This window comes from Lampetra fluviatilis, chromosome 3 (assembly GCF_964198595.1).
Source record: "Lampetra fluviatilis chromosome 3, kcLamFluv1.1, whole genome shotgun sequence".
Classification (NCBI taxonomy): Eukaryota; Metazoa; Chordata; class Hyperoartia; order Petromyzontiformes; family Petromyzontidae; genus Lampetra; species Lampetra fluviatilis.
In genome coordinates this window covers 14,320,735-14,341,681 of record NC_136277.1, presented here as the reverse complement: position 1 = coordinate 14,341,681, position 20,947 = coordinate 14,320,735, and the positions used below count along the sequence as shown (strand labels likewise).

The 20,947-nt window shown below is 53.4% G+C and overlaps 1 protein-coding gene across 1 annotated transcript; it reads left to right on the top strand.

The window, feature by feature from the left end:
• Nucleotides 1-6,351: 6,351 nt before the first annotated feature.
• Nucleotides 6,352-19,709, top strand: MTAP (methylthioadenosine phosphorylase). Its single transcript, XM_078878885.1, has 7 exons — nt 6,352-6,430; nt 12,756-12,842; nt 14,413-14,639; nt 15,342-15,444; nt 15,924-16,163; nt 17,409-17,531; nt 18,963-19,709. Exons 1-7 carry the CDS (start codon nt 6,416-6,418, stop codon nt 18,999-19,001), a joined length of 834 nt encoding a protein of 277 aa, XP_078735011.1. The 5' UTR covers nt 6,352-6,415; the 3' UTR covers nt 19,002-19,709.
• Nucleotides 19,710-20,947: the final 1,238 nt, after the last annotated feature.

Here is a 20,947-nt window from a genome sequence, read left to right as displayed (position 1 = left end):
CTGGCTACACCGTATGCATACTCGGCTCGTGCAGACCGTTCTCTCTCGCTGGCTACACACTACACATTACTCAGCTCGTGTAGACCGTTCTATCTCGCTGGCTACACACTACACATTACTCAGCTCGTGTAGACCGTTCTATCTCGCTGGCTACACACTACACATTACTCAGCTCGTGTAGACCGTTCTATCTCGCTGGCTACACACTATACATTACTCAGCTCGTGTAGACCGTTCTATCTCGCTGGCTACACACTATACATTACTCAGCTCGTGTAGACCGTTCTATCTCGCTGGCTACACACTATACATCACTCAGCTCGTGTAGACCGTTCTATCTCGCTGGCTACACACTATACATTACTCAGCTCGTGTAGACCGTTCTATCTCGCTGGCTACACACTATACATCACTCAGCTTCTACTCTCCCTTACTCTCCTCTCCGGGCTCTATCTCTGCACCTTCCTCTTCATTCTTAGATGGTTCCACTTCTGCCCCCTGCTCCTCTGTGCATCGCCTTATATACCCCTTCTTCCCGGGAGACGGAGCGGATGCGGACCTCAACGTCGGCACCGCTCCTCAGTTACCCAATCCCCACGCTCTATCCCCACGATCCGGTTCCGCTCAGCGCGTGTTTCCACTCCCCAACCAATCACACCGCGCTGCTACCCGATCACTCCCTCTGGGCGCGTCACCGGCACACAGCCAATCAGCAGCACTACCCCCACCCGCGCACTGACGCCTGCTCCTCCCCGTCAGCGCGCGTCACCGCACACACACCCGTACATACGCGCTGGCACACGACATATACACCCAGCGCGTATCACCACTACACAGGTAACGAGCTGAGATTAGGAGCGCACTCTTAAAGGGAATGTTCCTAATCTCAGCTTATTACCTGTATAAAAGACACCTGTTCACAGAAGCAATCAATCAATCAGATTCCAAACTCTCCACCATGGCCAAGACCAAAGAGCTCTCCAAGGATGTCAGGGACAAGATTGTAGACCTACACAAGGCTGGGATGGGCTACAAGACCATCGCCAAGCAGCTTGGTGAGGTGACAACAGTTGAGTTTAATAAGGGCACCACGGGGTGACCAGCACCTCCCCACCCAGCCCCACCCCACCCTCCCCACCCAGCCCCTCCCCACCCAGCCCCACCCCTCCCCACCCAGCCCCACCCCTCCCCACCCAGCCCCTCCCCACCCTCCCCACCCAGCCCCTCCCCACCCAGCCCCACCCCTCCCCACCCAGCCCCACCCCACCCTCCCCACCCAGCCCCTTCCCACCCTCCCCACCCAGCCCCTTCCCACCCTCCCCACCCAGCCCCTCCCCACTAACACGCACACACACACTAACACACACACTAACACGCACACACACTAACACACACAACAACAACCGCCATGCGCCACTAAGTGGCGGAGACGTCACCACGGCGCTTGTGCCAGGCCATGTGCACCTTGAGGCCACGTGAAGTGTCAAACGCCCGCTGGCAGGAGGTCACGGGGCAGACCCAGGTGCCACGGGTCGACTGACCGAGATGACTGGCTGATGCACCACCTGTGCCCCCTACTGTACCAACTTTATGTGCTTTAGCCTCCCGGCGCTCCGCTCGTTGTTGTGAGCGTCGCTCCTCCGCCCTCCGTTGTTGGAGGGCGACTGCCTCCAACTGCCCAGTAGCGTCCTTCACGAGCCTCCTCCACAGAGGCCGATCTTGACACCGCTGGTACCAGTCATCGGCAAGTCCACTCAGCTCCACGTCCTCCTGTACCACATCACTCCATCTCTTCTCTAGCCCGTGCCGCGCCCGTTTAGCCCCCTCGATCCGGCCGAACAAAAGCTGTTTAGGCATGCGGTGGCTGGGCATGCGGGCTACATGACCCTGCCAACGCAGCCTTGCCTGCCGGAGGAGTTCACCGATGGGACTTTGCCCAGATCTTTCAAGGATTTGTGAGCTCCTCACACAATCCAGCCTGGTTAAACCCAGGATGGATCGTAGGCAGGCCAGCCTAAATGTTTTCAACCGGCGAAGATGCTCCATTAGGGGGGTCCACGTTTTGTAAGCGTAGAGAAGGGAGGGAATGACCGTGGCCGAGAAGACCCGAAGCTTCGTGCGGAGCGACAGACCAGGTAGCTTCCACACAGCGTTACGCAACCGATGAAAAGATAATGCCGCTCGACTGATTCGGAGTGAGACCTCTGCTGTCAAACCGGAGCCGGTCATAAGCACACTGCCCAGGTATGGGAAACTCTCCACTCTCTCCACAACTGCCCCATCACCAATTGGGAGTTGTGGGAGTGGAGTGTCCGATGGTACAAAATACCCAGGCAAGGTGCTTAGTTTTGTTGGGGCTGATGGGGAGCGGTGGTGTAGCGGTTAGCGCTACGCTGCGCTACGAACCCGGCGACCCGAGTTCGATTCCCGCTCACGGCCAACACCACCAGTGACAATTATCTGAACCGGTCCTGGGCCTCCCCTAGGTCGATTCAGCCCCAAATGAGTGCCTGGTGCGGTGTGTAGTGAACATCGCCACTGGGAGAGAGAAAGGCGGTCGGGCGTGGTGCTGGCCACCCACCCCCTCGTGTGCCGTGCCGGCCTTCATAGGTGCTCGCTAACAGCACTTGCCCCTACAGTCTGTTAGAGGCTACACGGGGGATCTTTGAGATCCCAATTCTGCACAGGCGCCGTGATGCAATTACGTGAATTCAATTCAATTACCCGAATCAAATGCCGGTCAGGGGGGTGGCTGACTTAGCATTGACCCGGTTGGATCAAGCATTGGGCGAAAGCAGTCATCGTCATTAGTTACCCTGGAAATTCCACGTTCCTATGACGGAGGGGGGGGGGGGGTGTTGGAGCCCGAATCGGAGAAATGAAAGCACAGCAAAGAAATGTTTTGATTTTTTTTTTTAAGATTGGCTCGCAATTCTAGATTTGAAGCTTTCGTGACTGCAAGGATTCATACTGTTTGTTCTTTCGGTAAAGTCACGTAGTCAAGAGCTTGCATCTTGGAATCCCTGCCTCACTTGATGCAGCTAATCTGTCTGTGACGGTCCCACCCGATGACGGAGACTTGTGTTGCCTCCGAAACGTCGTGATTTTTTTTATTTTATTTTTATTCATTTTAATTTCATTTTTTTACCTACGTGACTTTTACCGAAAGAACTAAAGAGTATTCTTCCTGGTTCTTTCGGTAAAGTCACGTAGAAGGGAAGTAATAAAATAATAAAAATAAAACATAATAAAATAATTCTCACGACGTTTCGGCCACAACGCAAGCAGCCGTCTTCACCTGAGGACGGCTGCTTGCGTTGCGGCCGAAACGTCGTGAGAATTATTGTATTATGTTTAATTTTTATTATTTTATTACTTCACTTCTACGTGCCTTTACCGAAATAACCAAGAAGATGAATCCCTGCAGTCACGAAAGCTTTAAATCGAAATGTAACTAAGAGTATTGGCTCGCAATATTAGGGTGGAGTCGGGGCGTGCTCAGATCGATGTCGCTACACTGGGGCCCCACAGGGTGCGTCTTCTCAGAAGGGTCGTGTGATTGATGGGATGTGTAAAACAATGTTGTTGTTTTTTTTTATAATGCGGAGGGGCAGATCGATTCGGCAAAGATGGCTTTTGTCCGCTCTATTGATTCGGGGTGCTGAAGGACGGCCAAATGGAATTCGTGATTTAATTGCGTGCGCGTGTGTCTGCTGCCACCTGGCGTTTGATTTTCGCTACTACACCTGAAGGGTTTTCATATTGTAGTAGTAGGTTTTTACCCTTTTAAACTGGTACAAAACTGACACCTTTATTCAAGGCATCGTGTTTGCAATAACCACAACACAAGTAGTCAAAAAAGCAAACAAAACGAAGCAACTCTGATAATGATAATAATATGCACTGTCCTTGAGAGATCTCATCGGGTATTCATATTATTATGTTATTTTCGGTAAGGTCACGTAGGTGAAAATTTTAAATTAAAATAAAATTAAAATCACGACGTTTCCGAGGCAACACAAGCGCCTACGAAGGCCGGCGCTGTGGCACACGAGGGGGTGGGTGGCCAGCACCACGCCCGGCCGCCTTTGTCTCCCTAGTGACGATGTTTACGACACCACACCGCACCAGGTACTCATTTGAGGCTGAGTCGACTTAGGGGAAGGCCCCAGGACCGGTTCAGATCATCATCACCGGTGGTGTTGGTGGCCGTTAGCGAGAATCGAACTCGGATTTCCGAACCAGGCGCGACGTGCTAACTGCAGCACTACCGCTCCCCGCAGTACACACACAAAGAGCTTCATAGCTCATCGGATTCCTCCAGTCTAAATCATTTGATTCTAACGGTGACATCTGTGTGTGTGTATCTGTGTGTGTGGGGAGCGGCAATATCTTTTCATCGGTTGCGTAACGCTGTGTGGAAGCTACCTGGTCTGTCGCTCCGCACGAAGCTTCAGGTCTTCTCGGCCACGGTCATTCCCTCCCTTCTCTACGCTTGCGAAACGTGGACCCCCCTAGTGGAGCATCTTCGCCGGTTGGAAACATTTAGGCTGGCCTGCCTACGATCCATCCTGGGTTTAACCAGGCTGGATTGTGTGAGGAGCTCACAAATCCTTGAAAGATCTGGGCAAAGTCCCATCAGTGAGCTCCTCCGGCAGGCAAGGCTGCGTTGGCTGGGCCATGTAGCCCGCATGCCCAGCCACCGCATGCCTAAACAGCTTTTGTTCGGCCGGATCGAGGGGGCTAAACGGGCGCGGCACGGGCTAGAGAAGAGATGGAGTGATGTGGCACAGGAGGACGTGGAGCTGAGTGGACTTGCCGATGACTGGTACCAGCGGTGTCAAGATCGGCCTCAGTGGAGGAGGCTCGTGAAGGAGGCTACTGGGCAGTTGGAGGCAGTCGCCCTCCAGCAACAACGGAGGGCGGAGGAGCGACGCTCACAACAACGAGCGGAGCGCCGGGTGCCTAAAGCACAGCAAGTTGGCACAGTAGGGGGCACAGGTCATCTCGGTCAGTCGACCCGTGGCACCTGGGTCTGCCCCCTGACCTCCTGCCAGCGGGCGTTCGACACTTCACGTGGCCTCAAGGTGCACATGGCCTGGCACAAGCGTCGTGGTGATGTCACCGCCACTTAGTGGCGAATGGCGGTTGTTGTTGTGTAAGTCGACTCAGCCTCAAATGAGCACTCAGTGCGGAGGAATCCGATGAGCTACAAATCTATTTTTAAATCCTTTATATTAAGTTCGCTTGCTTGCTTAGGACCGTGCAAATCTTTCGGTCGTTTTTTAACCCACTTCCCGTGATCCAATCGAGCTGACATTTTCTACACAGACTCGTTGTGCGTGACAATTAATGTTCGTGAAAATTTTTTTCCAAAATGTTACACTTTTTAGGACAAAAATATTATATGTAATTACCAATTGCTTAATGGTGCAATGCAATCATCTGACCCATAGGTGGCAGCCATCTCAAGCCAGAGGACGAGAGGACTCTAGCCGCCACGCATATAAAGGATTTAGAGTGAAAAACGTTGTTTTTACGGGTTATACTTGTTCAAATACCACGCTCGATTTCACCGGGAAAGTGCCGCTAACCGATGCGCCACCGCTCCTACTCAACCATGCGCCTATCAAAAACAACTTTCAATCACCGACATACCTTTCGATTTAAAGCTTTCGTGACTGCAGGGATTCATCTTCTTGGTTCTTTCGGTAAAGTCACGTAGAAGGGAAGTAATAAAATAATAAAAATTAAAACATAATAAAATAATTCTCAGAATTATTTTATTTGGTTTTATTTTTATTATTTAATTCTGAGAATTATTTTATCATGTTTTATTTTTTATTATTGTATTACTTCCCTTCTACGTGACTTTACCGAAAGAACCAAGAAGATCTATTTAAAGCTTTCGTGACTGCAGGGATTCATCTTCTTGGTTCATTCGGTAAAGTCACGTAGAAGGGAAGTAATACAATAATAAAAATAAAACCTAATAAAATAATTCTGAGAATAATTCTGAGAATTATTTTATTATGTTTTATTTGTTTTATTTGTTATTATTTTATTCTGATAATTATTTTATCATGTTTTATTTTTATTATTCTATTACTTCCCTTCTACGTGACTTTACCGAAAGAACCAAGAAGATCGTTCATACCTGTACAAACATTCGAAATGGATTAACCCAACCCCCCCCCTCCCCCACAGTTCACAGTGGTACATCCCTCCCCCTCCCCCATCTATAAAGCACAGCGCGCGGCTGGGCGAGTCCAACTGTGGGAAAGTCAACTCAGAAGGGGGGGGGGGGGATTGGGGGGTTGGGGGCGTGGCTTAAATCCGTTTGGACGAAACCATCGCGGCCTTTGACATTAGCGGGGGGGGGGGGGCGGTGTTTGCGCGCGTGTTCGAACCCGCTATGGCTGCCGTGAAGGTAAACGACCCGTGTTCGATCGACGATGACGACGACGACGACCTGAATTAGTCAACGAAGGCGTCTCTCACCCGCCGCCCCTTCGACTGTTGTTGTTGTTGTTGTTTGTTTGTTGTTGTTAGTTACATCGCAACGGGCGGTTGCGTCGGAAACTTCAATCCAGCAGTGGATCAATCATGGCTGATGATGATGATGGTGGTGGTGGTGGTTGTTGTTGTTGTGTTTGCGGCCGTGTGTGAGTGTCTTTGTGTGTGTGTGTGTTTGTGAGTGTGTGTGTTTGTGTGTGTGTCTTTGTGTGGTTGTGTCTTTGTGTGTGTGTGTCTGTGTGTGTGTCTTTGTGTGTCTGTGTGTGTGTGAGTGTCTCTGTGTGTGTGTGTGAGTGTCTTTGTGTGTGTGTGTCTGTGTGTGTGTGAGTGTCTTTGTGTGTGTGAGTGTCTGTGTGTGTGTTTGTGAGTGTCTTTGTGTGTGTGTGAGTGTCTTTATGTGTGTGAGTGTCTGTGTGTGTGTGTCTTTGTGTGTGTGAGTGTCTGTGTGTGTGTGTCTTTGTGTGTGTCTTTGTGTGTGTGAATGTGTGTCTGTGTGTGTAGGCCTTTATAGGTGCTCGCTAACAGCACTTGCTCCTACAGTCTGTCGAGGCTATACGGGGGATCTTTTATCTTTGTCTGTTGTGTGTCTGTGAGTGTCTTTGTGTGTCTGTGTGTGTGTCCGTGTGTGAGTGTCTTTGTGTGTCGTGGCCTAAGGGGAGCGGTGGTGCAGTGGTTAGCGCTACGATTCCCGCTCACGGTCAACACCACCAGTGACGATTATCTGAACCGTTCCTGGGTCTCCCCTAGGTCGACTCGGCCTCAAATGAGTACCTTGTGCGGTGTGTAGTAAACATCGCCACTGGGGAGACAAAGGCGGCCGGGCGTGGTGCTGGCCACCCACCCCCCTCGTGTGCCGTGCCGGCCTTTATAGGTGCTCGCTAACAGCACTTGCCCCTACAGTCTGCTAGAGGCTACGCGGGGGATCTTTGTCTCCTTCATAAGTGCTGCTCGCTAACAGCACTTGCCCCTACAGTCTGCTAGAGGCTACACGGGGAAGCTTTGTCTCCTTCATAAGTGCTGCTCGCTAACAGCACTTGCCCTTACAGTCTGCTAGAGGCTACACGGGGAAGCTTTGTCTCCTTCATAAGTGCTGCTCGCTAGCAGCACTTGCCCCTACAGTCTGCTAGAGGCTACACGGGGGACCTTTGTCTCTGTACAGTAACGCACGTGTTCGTTGCCGGAACGCGGCGCGGTTCTACTCTCCAAATCCGAAGAGCGGCTCTGTTCGTCATCATCTTCATCATCGTCGTCATCATCGTCATCATCTTCTTCATCATCATCGTCATCATCTTCTTCATCATCATCGTCATCATCTTCGTCATCGTCATCATCTTCTTCATCATCATCGTCATCATCTTCATCATCATCATCATCGTCATCATCTTCGTCGTCGTCATCTTCATCATCTTCTTCATCATCTTCTTCATCATCATCGTCATCATCTTCTTCATCATCATCGTCATCATCTTCTTCATCATCTTCATCATCATCTTCATCATCATCATCGTCATCATCTTCGTCGTCGTCATCTTCATCATCTTCATAATCATCGTCGTCGTCATCATCATCCAGCCACGATCCACTGCTGGACACGAAGGCACCACCCCTAAACCCCACGAGGGGTCAACCCAGCAGCCGACCCCACGAGGGGTCAACCCAGCAACCGACCCCACGAGGGGTCAACCCAGCAGCCGACCCCACGAGGGGTCAACCAGCAGCCGACCCCACGAGGGGTCAACCAGCAGCCGACCCCACGAGGGGTCAACCCAGCAGCCGACCCCACGAGGGGTCAACCCAGCAGCCGACCCCACGAGGGGTCAACCAGCAGCCGACCCCACGAGGGGTCAACCCAGCAGCCGACCCCACGAGGGGTCACCCAGCAGCCGACCCCACGAGGGGTCAACCCAGCAGCCGACCCCACGAGGGGTCAACCCAGCAGCCGACCCCACGAGGGGTCAACCCAGCAGCCGACCCCACGAGGGGTCACCCAGCAGCCGACCCCACGAGGGGTCAACCCAGCAGCCGACCCCACGAGGGGTCAACCCAGCAGCCCAACCTTTGCGATGTTATCGATACATCCCATCCGTCGCCTGCCCACGATCAGAGTCCGTATTCTTATCCTGGAGAAATCCGATGAGCTTCCAAGCTCTTCCTCGCGGATTATGATTATTAAATCCTTTATATTAAGTTCGCTTGCTTGCTTAGGACCGTGCAAATCTTTCGGTCGTTTTTTTAACCCACTTCCCGTGATCCAATCGAGCTGACATTTTGCACACAGACTCGTTGTGCGTGACAATGCATTTTCGTGAAAAAAATTTCCTAAATTTTACACTGTTTAGGGGAAAAAATTGTAATATTTAATTACCAATTGTTTAATGCTGCCAGACAATCATTTGACCCATAGGTGGCAGCCATCTCAAGCCAGAGGACGAGAGGACTCTAGCCGCCCCGATGCCACGCATATGAAGGATTTATAGTGAAAAACTTTGTTTTTACGGGTTTACTTGTTATTATATTTTCTGTTGTATTTCATCGCTCCGTCTCCTCTCGTACGAGTGATGCTGAACCGCATCCGTCAGGAACCCATCGAGTGGGAGCGAGAGATGGAGAGACCGGAGGTCTGATTGAACCAAGGCCGTCGCGAACATTGGGGAGGGCCAAATCTCCCAGGGGGGCTAGGGCCCCCCCCCCCCAGAAAAAAAAAACTAAATTAAAAAACTCATTCCCTGCCTAAAATATAAAAAAAATTCATTGACACGTGGGATGGACTTTTTATCTATTTTTGACAATAATGTCTAATAGTGTATTGTATTACACTGCTCTGTTTTAACTTTTTTTTTGCTTTTCTTTCATGTAATGGCAGAGATTAGGGATTTATTAAGTATAACCATAACCACAACCGTATAAAAGGAACTCTATGCATTTTTATATGAAGACGAGTCCAGATATTGTGGCCAAGGTTTAGCAAATTGTTTTTATTTACATAGCATAGACACTTTTTTTTTTTAAATATTGTTTATAGCAATATATTGGGGGGGACATTTTGAGCATATTTGAATATTGGGGGGGGGGGGGGTTGAACCCGCGTTCTCAAAGGTTGCCGGGTTAAGAAGTTGTCTCTGACATGGCCATTCTGAGCCTCCAGACAACGTAGCCTCCCCAGCGCTTGAAACCATGCAAGAGTTGATTTTGGCTAGGAGATGTTAACTACCTCGCCTGGTGTACAGGAGGTCGTGGGTTCGATCCTAACCCTGACGCCTGCTGCTGTATATTTGGAGTTTGCGTGTCTCTCTCATCATCATCACGGTGACTAGGAGATGTTAACTACCTCGCCTGGTGTACAAGGAGGTCGTGGGTTCGATCCCGACCCTGACGACGCCTGCTGCTGTATATTTGGAGTTTGCGTGTCTCTCTCATCATCATCACGGTGGCTAGGAGATGTTAACTACCTCGCCTGGTGTACAAGGAGGTCGTGGGTTCGATCCCGACCCTGACGACGCCTGCTGCTGTATATTTGGAGTTTGCGTGTCTCTCTCATCATCATCACGGTGGCTAGGAGATGTTAACTACCTCGCCTGGTGTACAGGAGGTCGTGGGTTCGATCCCAACCCTGACGCCTGCTGCTGTATATTTGGAGTTTGCGTGTCTCTCTCATCATCATCACGGTGTCTAGGAGATGTTAACTACCTCGCCTGGTATACAGGAGGGCGTGGGTTCGATGCCTGACTGATAGCTGCTGTATATGTGGAGTTTGCGTGTCTCTCTCATCATCATCACGGTGGCTAGGAGATGTTAACTACCTCGCCTGGTGTACAGGAGGTCGTGGGTTCGATCCCAACCCTGACGCCTGCTGTATATGTGGAGTTTGAATGGCTCTCTCGCTTTCTCCCTGTGGTTGTGTGGATTTTTTCTCCGGGTTCTCTGTGTGTTTAGAGTATTTTGGCTGCTGCTATACATTTCCACACGGTGATGATGAAGCCACTTCGTCGAGATCTCATTTGCGATGGTCAGGGTCGCTTCTGACGAAGAGCTACGTACCACCATTGGAACCTCATTTGCCAGTAAAAAAATATGATAATTGGTTTTTTACCCTTCTATCTGGCAACAAAACTGACACCTTTTTTACAAGGAGTCATGTTTGCATAGACCACAATACCTGCAGTCATAATGCAAACAGAAAACATAACTCTGATAATGTATGCACTGTCCTGCATACATTATCAGAGTTATGCATACATTATCAGAGTTATGTTTTTTGTTTGCATTATGACTGCAGGTATTGTGGTCTATGCAAACATGACTCCTTGTAAAAAAAATGTGTCAGTTTTGTTGCCAGATAGAAGGGTAAAAAAACAATTATCAACTATGTAGCAGTTCGGTACGGCCTTACCTGGTCAAATAAACTAAACATAAAATAGTTTCCTGATGTGTAGACCCCGGTGCCTTCTGACATGACCATTTAGAACACGCAGTGTGGGCCCCAGGGCTCGCACACGAGTCCTGTACGATTTACAAATGAGCATTGATCTCGGCCAGAGGGCTTCTTGCAACCAAAATAACAAGAATTTTTTTTGGGGGGGAATTCTGTAGCACACCATGCGAGAGGGAGTTAACATCTCCTAGCCACCCCTCCTCCACCCAGGGTTAGGTCTCACCCCATTTGCAAATCGTGGGAATCTGTATTCCCGATTTTATTTGGGGTAATCAATCGATTTACATCTGCGAAACCGAACTGGGCGTTGTTGGGGGGGGGCGGGGGAAGAAGTGCTTTCATTAAATCCTTTATATTAAGTTCACTTGCTTGCTTGCTTGCGCGCTTACGACCGTGCAAATCTTTCGGTCGTTTTTTAACCCCACTTCCCGTGATCCAATCGAGCTGACATTTTGCACACAGACTCGTTGTGCGTGACAATTTATTTTCGTGAAAAAATTTCCAAAATTTTCCACTTTTTAGGAAAAATTTTTTTTTCATATTTAATTTAAAATACCAATGTGATAAAAATGAAACTCTTACTCAAGAAAAAGCAGAAATGAATAATAAAATAAAACCGATGCCACGCATATAAAGGATTTATAGTGAAAAACTTTGTTTTTACGGGTTAATTTTAGCTCGTCAGATTCCTCCCAGGATAAATAAATATTCTGATTTGAAACGTACATCGTAAAACATACATATATATATAACCTTGGATGTTTTCACATGGGTGCCGCTGGACGGGAGGTGGTGCGTGGGTCACGTGTCGACTCGCATTACTCCGGTTTCGTTTCCGCGGCATTCTTATTTGGCCCGCGTCGCGTCTCCCGCGACCCCGGGTCGCTCGCGCGAACGAGACTCCCCTCCCCGCCGTGGTCCATGTCGTTGTGGGTTTCGCTTTCCAACCTCTCACCCGGTGAGCGCTGTTACCGGTAACGAATTGGCCGCGTTTTGTGCACGTGACTCAAAGCCCCGCCCCCCCTCTTGCTGATTGGCTGTGTCGGGTGGTGGCGGCGGCGGCGGGTTTAACGACACAACGTTGTGTTTTTATTTTCTTGGGTCTTTCGGTAAAGTCACGTCATCTTTGAACCTATCCACGTGACTTTACCGAAAGATCCAATAATATGAATTCTTGCAGTCGCGAAAGCCTTAAGGCAATAATGTATATTTACGCGATCGCACCCGCATACCTCTACTGGGGATGATGTTGGTCGCGAAAGCCTGCCTCGTGTAAAACCTCCTCCTCCTCACTCGGTCTCTCACGTCCTGAGCCTGGTTTTAAACAGGAGATCAACTCGAACCCTTTTACCGTCGCGTCATCGCAATCTAAACCCAAAAAAAACCTGTTGTCAATATTATCCACGGGAAAGGGCTTGCGATGACGTGTCCGTACGTCATCGCAACGGAATCGGAAGGAAAACTTAAAAACAAGATAACTTTTTGACCCTGAAGACGAACTGAGGCTCCCGCAATGCCACACGGAGGGGAGGGGCGCGCCTGGCACAGGTTTTGGCGCTTCTCTACGGCTGAGTAACGGCGTCTTCGTAACGACAACGGGCCGTTACTCCTCCGTCTCTCTCCGAATCAACATTTAACGCCGAACCCGCTCGCTCGATACCGAGATTCGGCGGTGAACGGGGACCCCCACCCCCCGCCACTGAAGCTTTCAGGGCGTCTCGGAACGTGAAATGTGTTCATCTTGTAACTCTGACCCCTGTCTCCCCCCCCCCCCCGTTCCCTTGCCGCCACCATCCCCCCCGGACAGATTGGGATCATCGGGGGCACGGGTCTGGATGACCCCGACATTCTGGAGGACCGGCAGGAGATCCACGTGGACACTCCCTATGGGAAGGTACGGGCGCTACAACAATAACAACAAACAACAACAACAACAACGGGGAGACATTAACGGTTTAACTTTTTAAATCCTTTATATTAAGTTCGCGTGCTTGCTTGCTTGCGTGCTTGCTTGCTTGCTTAGGACCGTGCAAATATTTCGGTCGTTTTTTAACCCACTTCCCGTGATCCAATCGAGCTGACATTTTCCACACAGACTCGTTGTGCGTGACAATTATTGTTTGTGAAAAAAAATTCCCAAAATTTTACACTTTTTAGGCAAAACAAAATTATTTTACATATATTCAAATAGAACGCATTCATGGCTTTGGCTGAACGTCAGAGTGTAAGAGCCCAGAGCGTAACCCCTCCACAGGCCGTGGCGGAGTAGCGCAGTTGGTAGCGCCCTCGCTTCCCATGCCAAAGGTCGCGGGATCGATCCCCGCGTCCTCCACAGGCGAATATATTTTTAAATCCTTTATATTAAGTTCGCTTGCTTGCTTAGGACCGTGCAAATCTTTCGCTCGTTTTTTAACCCACTTCCTGTGATCCAATCGAGCTGACATTTTCCACACAGACTCGTTGTGTGTGACAATTAATTTTCGTGAAAACAAATTTCCTAAATTTTACACTGTTTAGGGAAAACAAATTAAATATTTAATTACCAATTGCTTAATACTGGCAGACAATCATCTGACCCATAGGTGGCAGCCATCTCAAGCCAGAGGACGAGAGGACTCTAGTCGCCACGCATATAAAGGATTTAGAGTGAAAAACTTTGTTTTTACGGGTTTACTTGTTTATTTATTGACCAGGTAAGGCCCACTTGAGCTATATGCAATAGTCCCTCGGTTAACGGTGACATCGTAAACTTTTAACGCCTCCCGTAAGAACCCCACGGTTGCGACGAACCGTTCAAAACTTCTACACTATGGGAACCTCATTTGCCAGTAAAAATATGATAATTGGTTCTTTACCCTTCTATCTGGCAACAAAACTGACACCTTTTTACAAGGAGTCATGTTTGCACAGACCGCAATACCTGCAGTCATAATGCAAACAAAGAACATAACTCTGATAATGTGCACTGTCCTTAAAGTTGATTGATCCACACCCGAGACAGCTTTCCTTAGAGCCTAGTCTCACATGGGTTGGACCAGATGACGCCAAAAGGCGCACAACTCAACGACAATGCACCATCGGAGTATGAGAGCTCGGGGCAAGCATCTACACTATGGGAACCTCATTTGCCAGTAAAAATATGATAATTGGTTCTTTACCCTTCTATCTGGCAACAAAACTGACACTTTTTTTATCAGAGTTATGTTGTTTTGTTTGTATTATGACTGCAGGTATTGCGGTCTATGCAAACATGACTCCTTGTAAAAAGGTGTCAGTTTTGTTGCCAGATAGAAGGGTAAAGAACCAATTATCACGTTCAAAACTTGACGCGCCCCAATTGTAAATGTAGTGGGTTTACTCTCCAACACACCGCCGGAGTGCTGTACTAGTAAGCAATCTACACACACTGCAATGTCTCTCCCCACGTCGTTGTCCGGCTCACACCCCCCCTCCCCTCTTCTCAGCCGTCCGATGTGATCATCTCGGGCCGCGTGGGGCCCGTGCCGTGCCTGCTCCTCGGCCGCCACGGACGCGGCCACTCGCTGGCGCCGTCGCGCGTCAACTACCGCGCCAACCTGTGGGCCCTGCGCGCCGCGGGCGCCACGCACCTCCTCGCCACCACGGCCTGCGGCTCGCTCCGCGAGGACATCCGGCCCGGCGACCTCGTTTTCCTCGACCAGTTCATCGACCGGTACGCGGCTGGCCGGTGCCCATTTTACGCCGGCAACGCCGGGCTGCCGGGCTGCCGGCGACGGCGCCGGGCAGGGGCCCGGCAGCCCGGCTCGCGACAACGCCGGCACGGGAGGTGCGGAGTGAATCCTTCATCGGTGCTCCCTGCAACTCCGATAAGAACTATTTTACTGGTAGGAACGAAGTGAACCAGCCTACAATAGATTATATCGTCCGTCCGTCCGACGTCCGATTAGGTGTAGCAACATCGCCCCCTACTGCAAACACTTGGCAGGACCCTACACTCAGTGAGGTTTTCCTGGCTAAACAAGTGTAATAATACATTATGTTTCTATTCTTTGGTTATTCGTTCCTACCAGCCCACCCCGCAGGGACCTGTTTTTGTTAGCACGGTCGGCCACGCGCGGTGCGGGAGAAGTTCAACGTCACGTGCAGACGCGCGTCGCGTTGTGGAGGAGCAAGAGGGGGAGGGGGGGGGCGGCGCGTGGTGGTCACGCAGTTGCGGGGGAGGGGCGGCAGGTGGTTTGGTCACGTGACCGGCTCGCTCGTGCTGGTTGGCTGGCCCCCGGGGACGGCGGTGGTCGTCGTCGGTTGGTTGTTGTTGTTGTTTGTTATTGTTTGTTGTTGTCATCCTCGTCGTTGGTTGTTGTCGTTGTCATCACGGTCGTTTATTGTCATCCTCGCCGCCGCCGCCGTTGCTCAGGACGACGAAGCGGGAGCAGACCTTCTACGACGGGGCGGGGGGCGGCCCTCCCGGCGTGTGCCACATCCCCATCGCCGAGCCGTTCTGCCCGCGCCTGCGCCAGGTGACACCGCGGCCGACAGCCTCGACGTGCACGTCGCCTGGCACGAGCGTCGCGACGTCGTCACTTAACCAGGAGATTAAAAAAAATAATAAGCTCGCTGCGACACGCTATTGCGACGCGCTATTGCGACGCGCCATTGCGACGCGCCATTGCGACGCGCCATTGCGACGCGCCATTGCGACGCGCCATTGCGACGCGCCATTGCGACGCGCCATTGCGACGCGCCATTGCGACGCGCCATTGCGACGCGCCATTGCGACGCGCCATTGCGACGCGCCATTGCGATGCGCCATTGCGACGCGCCATTGCGACGCGCCATTGCGACGCGCCATTGCGACGCGCGGCGTTACCCAAGCTGTGGTGGTCCGTGTCCACGGCGGTCGTTGTTGCCGCCGCTGCTGCTGCTACACGGCACTGACGCAGCGATTCTTACCCCCCCCGTCCGCCCCACCACCCCCCCCCCACCCCGCACGGTGCAGGCCCTGGCGGCGTGCGCGCGCGAGCTGGGCGTACGGGCGCACGTGGCCGGGACGGTGGTCACCATCGAGGGGCCCCGTTTCTCGAGCCGCGCCGAGAGCCGCCTGTTCGGCGCCTGGGGGGCGCACGTCGTGAACATGACGAGCGTGCCCGAGTGCGTGCTGGCGCGCGAGCTGGCGCTGCCCTACGCCGCCGTCGCCATGGTCACCGACTACGACTGCTGGAGGGACAGCGACGAGCCGGTGCGGGCGGCGGGCGGCACCGGGGGGGGGGGGTTGGCGGGGCGTGGGGTGGGTGGGGGGTGGAGTGGGTGTGGGGTGGGTGGGGGCGTGGGGGCGTGGGGTGGGTGGGGGCGTGGGGTGGGTGGGGGCGTGGGGTGGGTGGGGGCGTGGGGTGGGTGGGGGGGCGTGGGGTGAGTGGGGGCGTGGGGTGGGTGGGGGGTGGGGTGGGTGGGGGGTGGGGTGGGTGGGGGCGCGTGGGGTGGGTGGGGGGGCGTGGGGTGGGTGGGGGGGCGTGGGGTGGGTGGGGGGGCGTGGGGTGGGTGGGTGGGGGGGTGGGTGGGTGGGGGGGTGGGTGGGTGGGGGGGTGGGGTGGGTGGGTGGGGGGGTGGGGTGGGTGGGGTGGGGGGGTGGGGTGGGGGGGGTGGGGTGGGTGGGGTGGGGGGGGTGGGGTGGGTGGGTGGGGGGGTGGGGTGGGTGGGGGGGGTGGGTGGGTGGGGGGGTGGGGTGGGGGGTACTGGTGGTGGCAGAGACTGTGAGCGTCTGAGTGGGTGGGGGGGGGGGTGCTTGTGAAAGAGATGGGACGGTAACGGAATCTGAAGTTTGTTTCGCCCAAGTAAAGCACGTAGAGCCGAGAAGCTCTTCTTTTGATTTTCTTCCCAAGGGCCGACTCGGCCGGCAGACACAATGTCAACACCTCGAAGCACTCCGCAATCACTCGCGCTCGCCCACCCACTCTAAACTGCGGCGAGATGTTAACTACCTCGACTGGCGTACAGGGATCGAACCCACGACCTCCTGTACACCAGGCGAGGTGGTTAACATCTCCTCGCCACCGTGATGATGATGAGAGAGAGAGATGCAGACGTCAGGGTCGGGATCGAACCCACGACCTCTTGTATACCAGGCGAGGTAGCTAACATCTCCTAGCCACCGTGATGATGATGAGTGAGAGAGAGACGTGCAGACGTCAGGGTCGGGATCGTACCCACAACCTCCTGCACACCAGGCGAGGTAGTCAACATCTCCTCGCCACCGTAACATAATAGGAGACGTTTCTGAGCAACGGCCCTCCTCCACTGGACGCATTCATCGCACGTAGTTTTCACGTAGGCCTCGGCGATTCGGAAGAGAAGACTACGGCTTCGGTCGCTGCTGCTGCTGCTGCTGTACACGGCAGCAGCTCGCGACCACGCCGGCGTCGTCGGCGGCGATGCCGAAACTTTTAACCGCCGTCGGCGCGCGTCCGCCCGCCCGCCCGCACCGCAGGTGAGCGTGGAGAAGGTGATGGCGACGTTCCGGCAGAACGCGGCGAAGGTGACCAGCCTGCTGGTGAACGTGGTGCCCTACATCGCGGCCCAGGACTGGAGCCGGACCCTGCAGGAGCTCAAGGTACGTGGCCCAGAGGTCGCAATCGGGTTTTGATTCCTTACCCGTACCCGGCCGCACCAGGGTCGCAAACGGGTACCCGTACCCTACCCGATACCCGGCTACCCGTACCCGGCCGGGTATCGGGTACGGGTATCCGATTGCGACCTCTGGGATGAAGCCATGTTGCAGGCGCGGGTGGGTTGATTCTAGGAACTTGAATCGTGAGAAGAGACAAGACGTTGGGAAATGAGTGACAAACGGGGACTCACCAGTGACTCACGGTCTACCCGTGCCCGGCCGCACCAGGGTCGCAAACGGGTCCCCGTAGCGAGATGTTGACCACCTCGCCTGGTGTGCAGGAGATCTTGGGTTCGATACCGACCCCCGACGCCTGCTGCTGCTGCTGTATATCTGGAGTTTGTCTCTCTCCCCGTGGTCGCGTGGAAATTTCTCCCGGTCCTCCGGTGTTTATTCCCCCGCCTCATTTAGAATCGACATTGCGCGTCTTAAGAGTATTTGGCTGCTACTATAACACGTTCCTTCGGAGTGGGCAGGTAAGAACTTGGTTGGACAGCGCGGCGTTCAGGGGGGGGGGGCAGTTGGATGAGTGGGCGTGTTGACCCTTCCCCCCCACCCACCCTCCCCGACATCGTCAACCAATCGCGGCGTAGCTCGGTGTTCGGTGGGGAGGTGCATGGGTGGGCGGAATTCCGGATATGCACGACAGACAGACAGACAGACAAATAATCCCTGGTGGGCAGTGTGGAACCTGTTGTTCCTACCTGTAAATTTCCACGTGATGATGATGATGATGAAGAAGAGCCCACGTGGTTGTGACGGTCAGGAGTCGCTTCCGAAAAAGAGCTACCCAGCTCAGTGGGACCTTACTAATGGTAAAGTAAAAAACATTGTCTTCTTGGTTCTTTCGGTAAAGTTTACGTAGAAGGGAAGTAATAAAATAATAAATTATCATAAAATAATTCTCACGACGTTTCGGCCACAACGCAAGCAGCCGTCCTCAGGTGAAGAATGAAACACCACGAAGCTTGGAGCGTATATTTAAGCTGGGTTGGATGGGGAAGAAGAGCGCCTTGACAAAATAATTTGCATATTTATACGCTCCAAGCCTGGGCTGTTTCATTCAGACGCTGTCTTCCCGACAGACCTGTTCTTCACCTGAGGACGGCTACTTGCGTTGTGGCCGAAACGTCGTGAGAATTATTTTATTATGTTTTATTTTTATTATTTTATTATTTCCCTTCTACGCGACTTTACCGAAAGAACCAAGAAGATGAATCCCTGCAGTCACGAAAGCTTTAAATCGGGGAAAAAAAAAAATTTGCTTCGTTTAAATCTCCTGGAAATGTTGTTCGTGGACCATAAACAATTTGGCGACGTTTGTCCCGAATCTCTTGTTCTCTCCACCCACCGCCCCGTGCCCCCTTTCTGCAGGATAGCGCCGAAGCCTCGGTCATGCTGCCCAATCACTGAAGCAACATCGTGGCCTGTACACCATTGCACGAAAGATGACCGGGATCCTCCCAGGCTTCCCCCCCCCCCCCCCACCACTGCACGTTGTTCTCAGGGTCAAATTGAATTCCTCGATGCCGCCGAAAAGATTTCACCCTTTCACGTCGCTCCTCCGATGTTGACGCGCGTCGAACGTCGTCGGGGAAAAAATAAACGAAAATCAAAAATGTTAAATCGACTTCATCGGTGGGTCGCGAAGGAAGGAGGCGCTAGTACCGAGGGCTCACGCAAGGAAGGGCCGTGCCGGGCGGGAAGGGGTACGGCCGTGGCACTGATTTTGGCGCCGGCTATCGTAGAGTGGCGGCGGTCGTGCCGCTGCGGTTCTCTGCGGGTGAGTAGCGACGTCTTTATGAGAACAACGGGCACGGCTCCTGCTGCGACTACTACTACTATGAATATTAATTTAATGCCAAACCCGCTAGCACGTGACACACAACCCTGCGAACTTTGCGGACGTCTCGGACGTGGTGTTGAGAGGGTTAAAAGACTCGAAGCCTCTCGATTTGATAGTTTTTTTTGTTTCGGTGCACATTGAGGCGAGCGCTGTTATCTCGTTTCTAAAAAAAATGCAACGCTCTTAACCCGCTGCTGGATGCAGGCCTTGCGATGCCACGCGTCGATCGCGAAGGGCGTTATTGGCCATACTTCACCGCGCCCGTCAGTGGCGGAGTGGGGACGGGAGGGCGGTGGTGGTGGGGGCGGTTGTGGTGGTGGTGGGGGCGGTTGTGGTGGTGGTGGGGGCGGTTGTGGTGGTGGTGGGGGCGGTTGTGGTGGTGGTGGGGGCAGTGGTGGTGGTGGGGGCGGTTGTGGTGGTGGTGGTGGCGGTTGTGGTGGTGGTGGGGGCGGTTGTGGTGGTGGTGGGGGCGGTTGTGGTGGTGGTGGGGGCGGTTGTGGTGGTGGTGGGGGCGGTGGTGGTGGTGGGGGCGGTTGTGGTGGTGGGGGCGTTTGTGGTGGTGGTGGGGGCGTTTGTGGTGGTGGTGGGGGCGTTTGTGGTGGTGGTGGGGGCGGTTGTGGTGGTGGTGGGGGCGGTTGTGGTGGTGGGGGCGGTGGTGGTGGTGGTGGGGGCGGTTGTGGTGGTGGTGGGGGCGGTTGTGGTGGTGGGGGCGGTTGTGGTGGTGGTGGGGGCGTTTGTGGTGGTGGTGGGGGCGGTTGTGGTGGTGGTGGGGGCGGTTGTGGTGGTGGGGGCGGTGGTGGTGGTGGTGGGGGCGGTTGTGGTGGTGGTGGGGGCGTTTGTGGTGGTGGTGGGGGCGGTTGTGGTGGGGGCGGTTGTGGTGGCGGTGGGGGCGGTTGTGGTGGCGGTGGGGGCGGTTGTGGTGGCGGTGGGGGCGGTTGTGGTGGCGGTGGGGGCGGTTGTGGTGGCGGTGGGGGCGGTTGTGGTGGCGGTGGGGGCGGTGGTGGGGGCGGTTGTGGTGGTGGTGGGGGCGGTGGTGGGGGCGGTTGTGGTGGTGGTGGTAGCATGCTGCCCGTTTGTGCAGGGCCCAGCTCTGCGCGTGTTTCTCCTCGCTGCCTACACCGCGGTAATCTTTTGGGCTGAGTCGACCTAGGGGGGGGGAGGTGGGTAGGGGACTCCACCCTCCTCCCCCCACCCCCCCATGTTATGGCCAACACTGCATGTCTGTAGCCTTCCGATACAGGGACTGTCCTCCACTTACGAACACTCTACTTGAGATACGAACAAACCTGGTCCGTACATCCCAGTTGCCTGTTGTGACCGTGCTCAACCGCCGGGCAATTGATGGCGGTGGTGGCATCTACATCTGCAGAACATGAACCAGTGGCATCTACATCTGCAGAATATGAACCAGTGACATCTACATGCGCAGAACATGAACCAGTGACATCTACATCTGCAGAACATGAACCAGTGGCATCTACATCTGCAGAACATGAACCAGTGACATCTACAT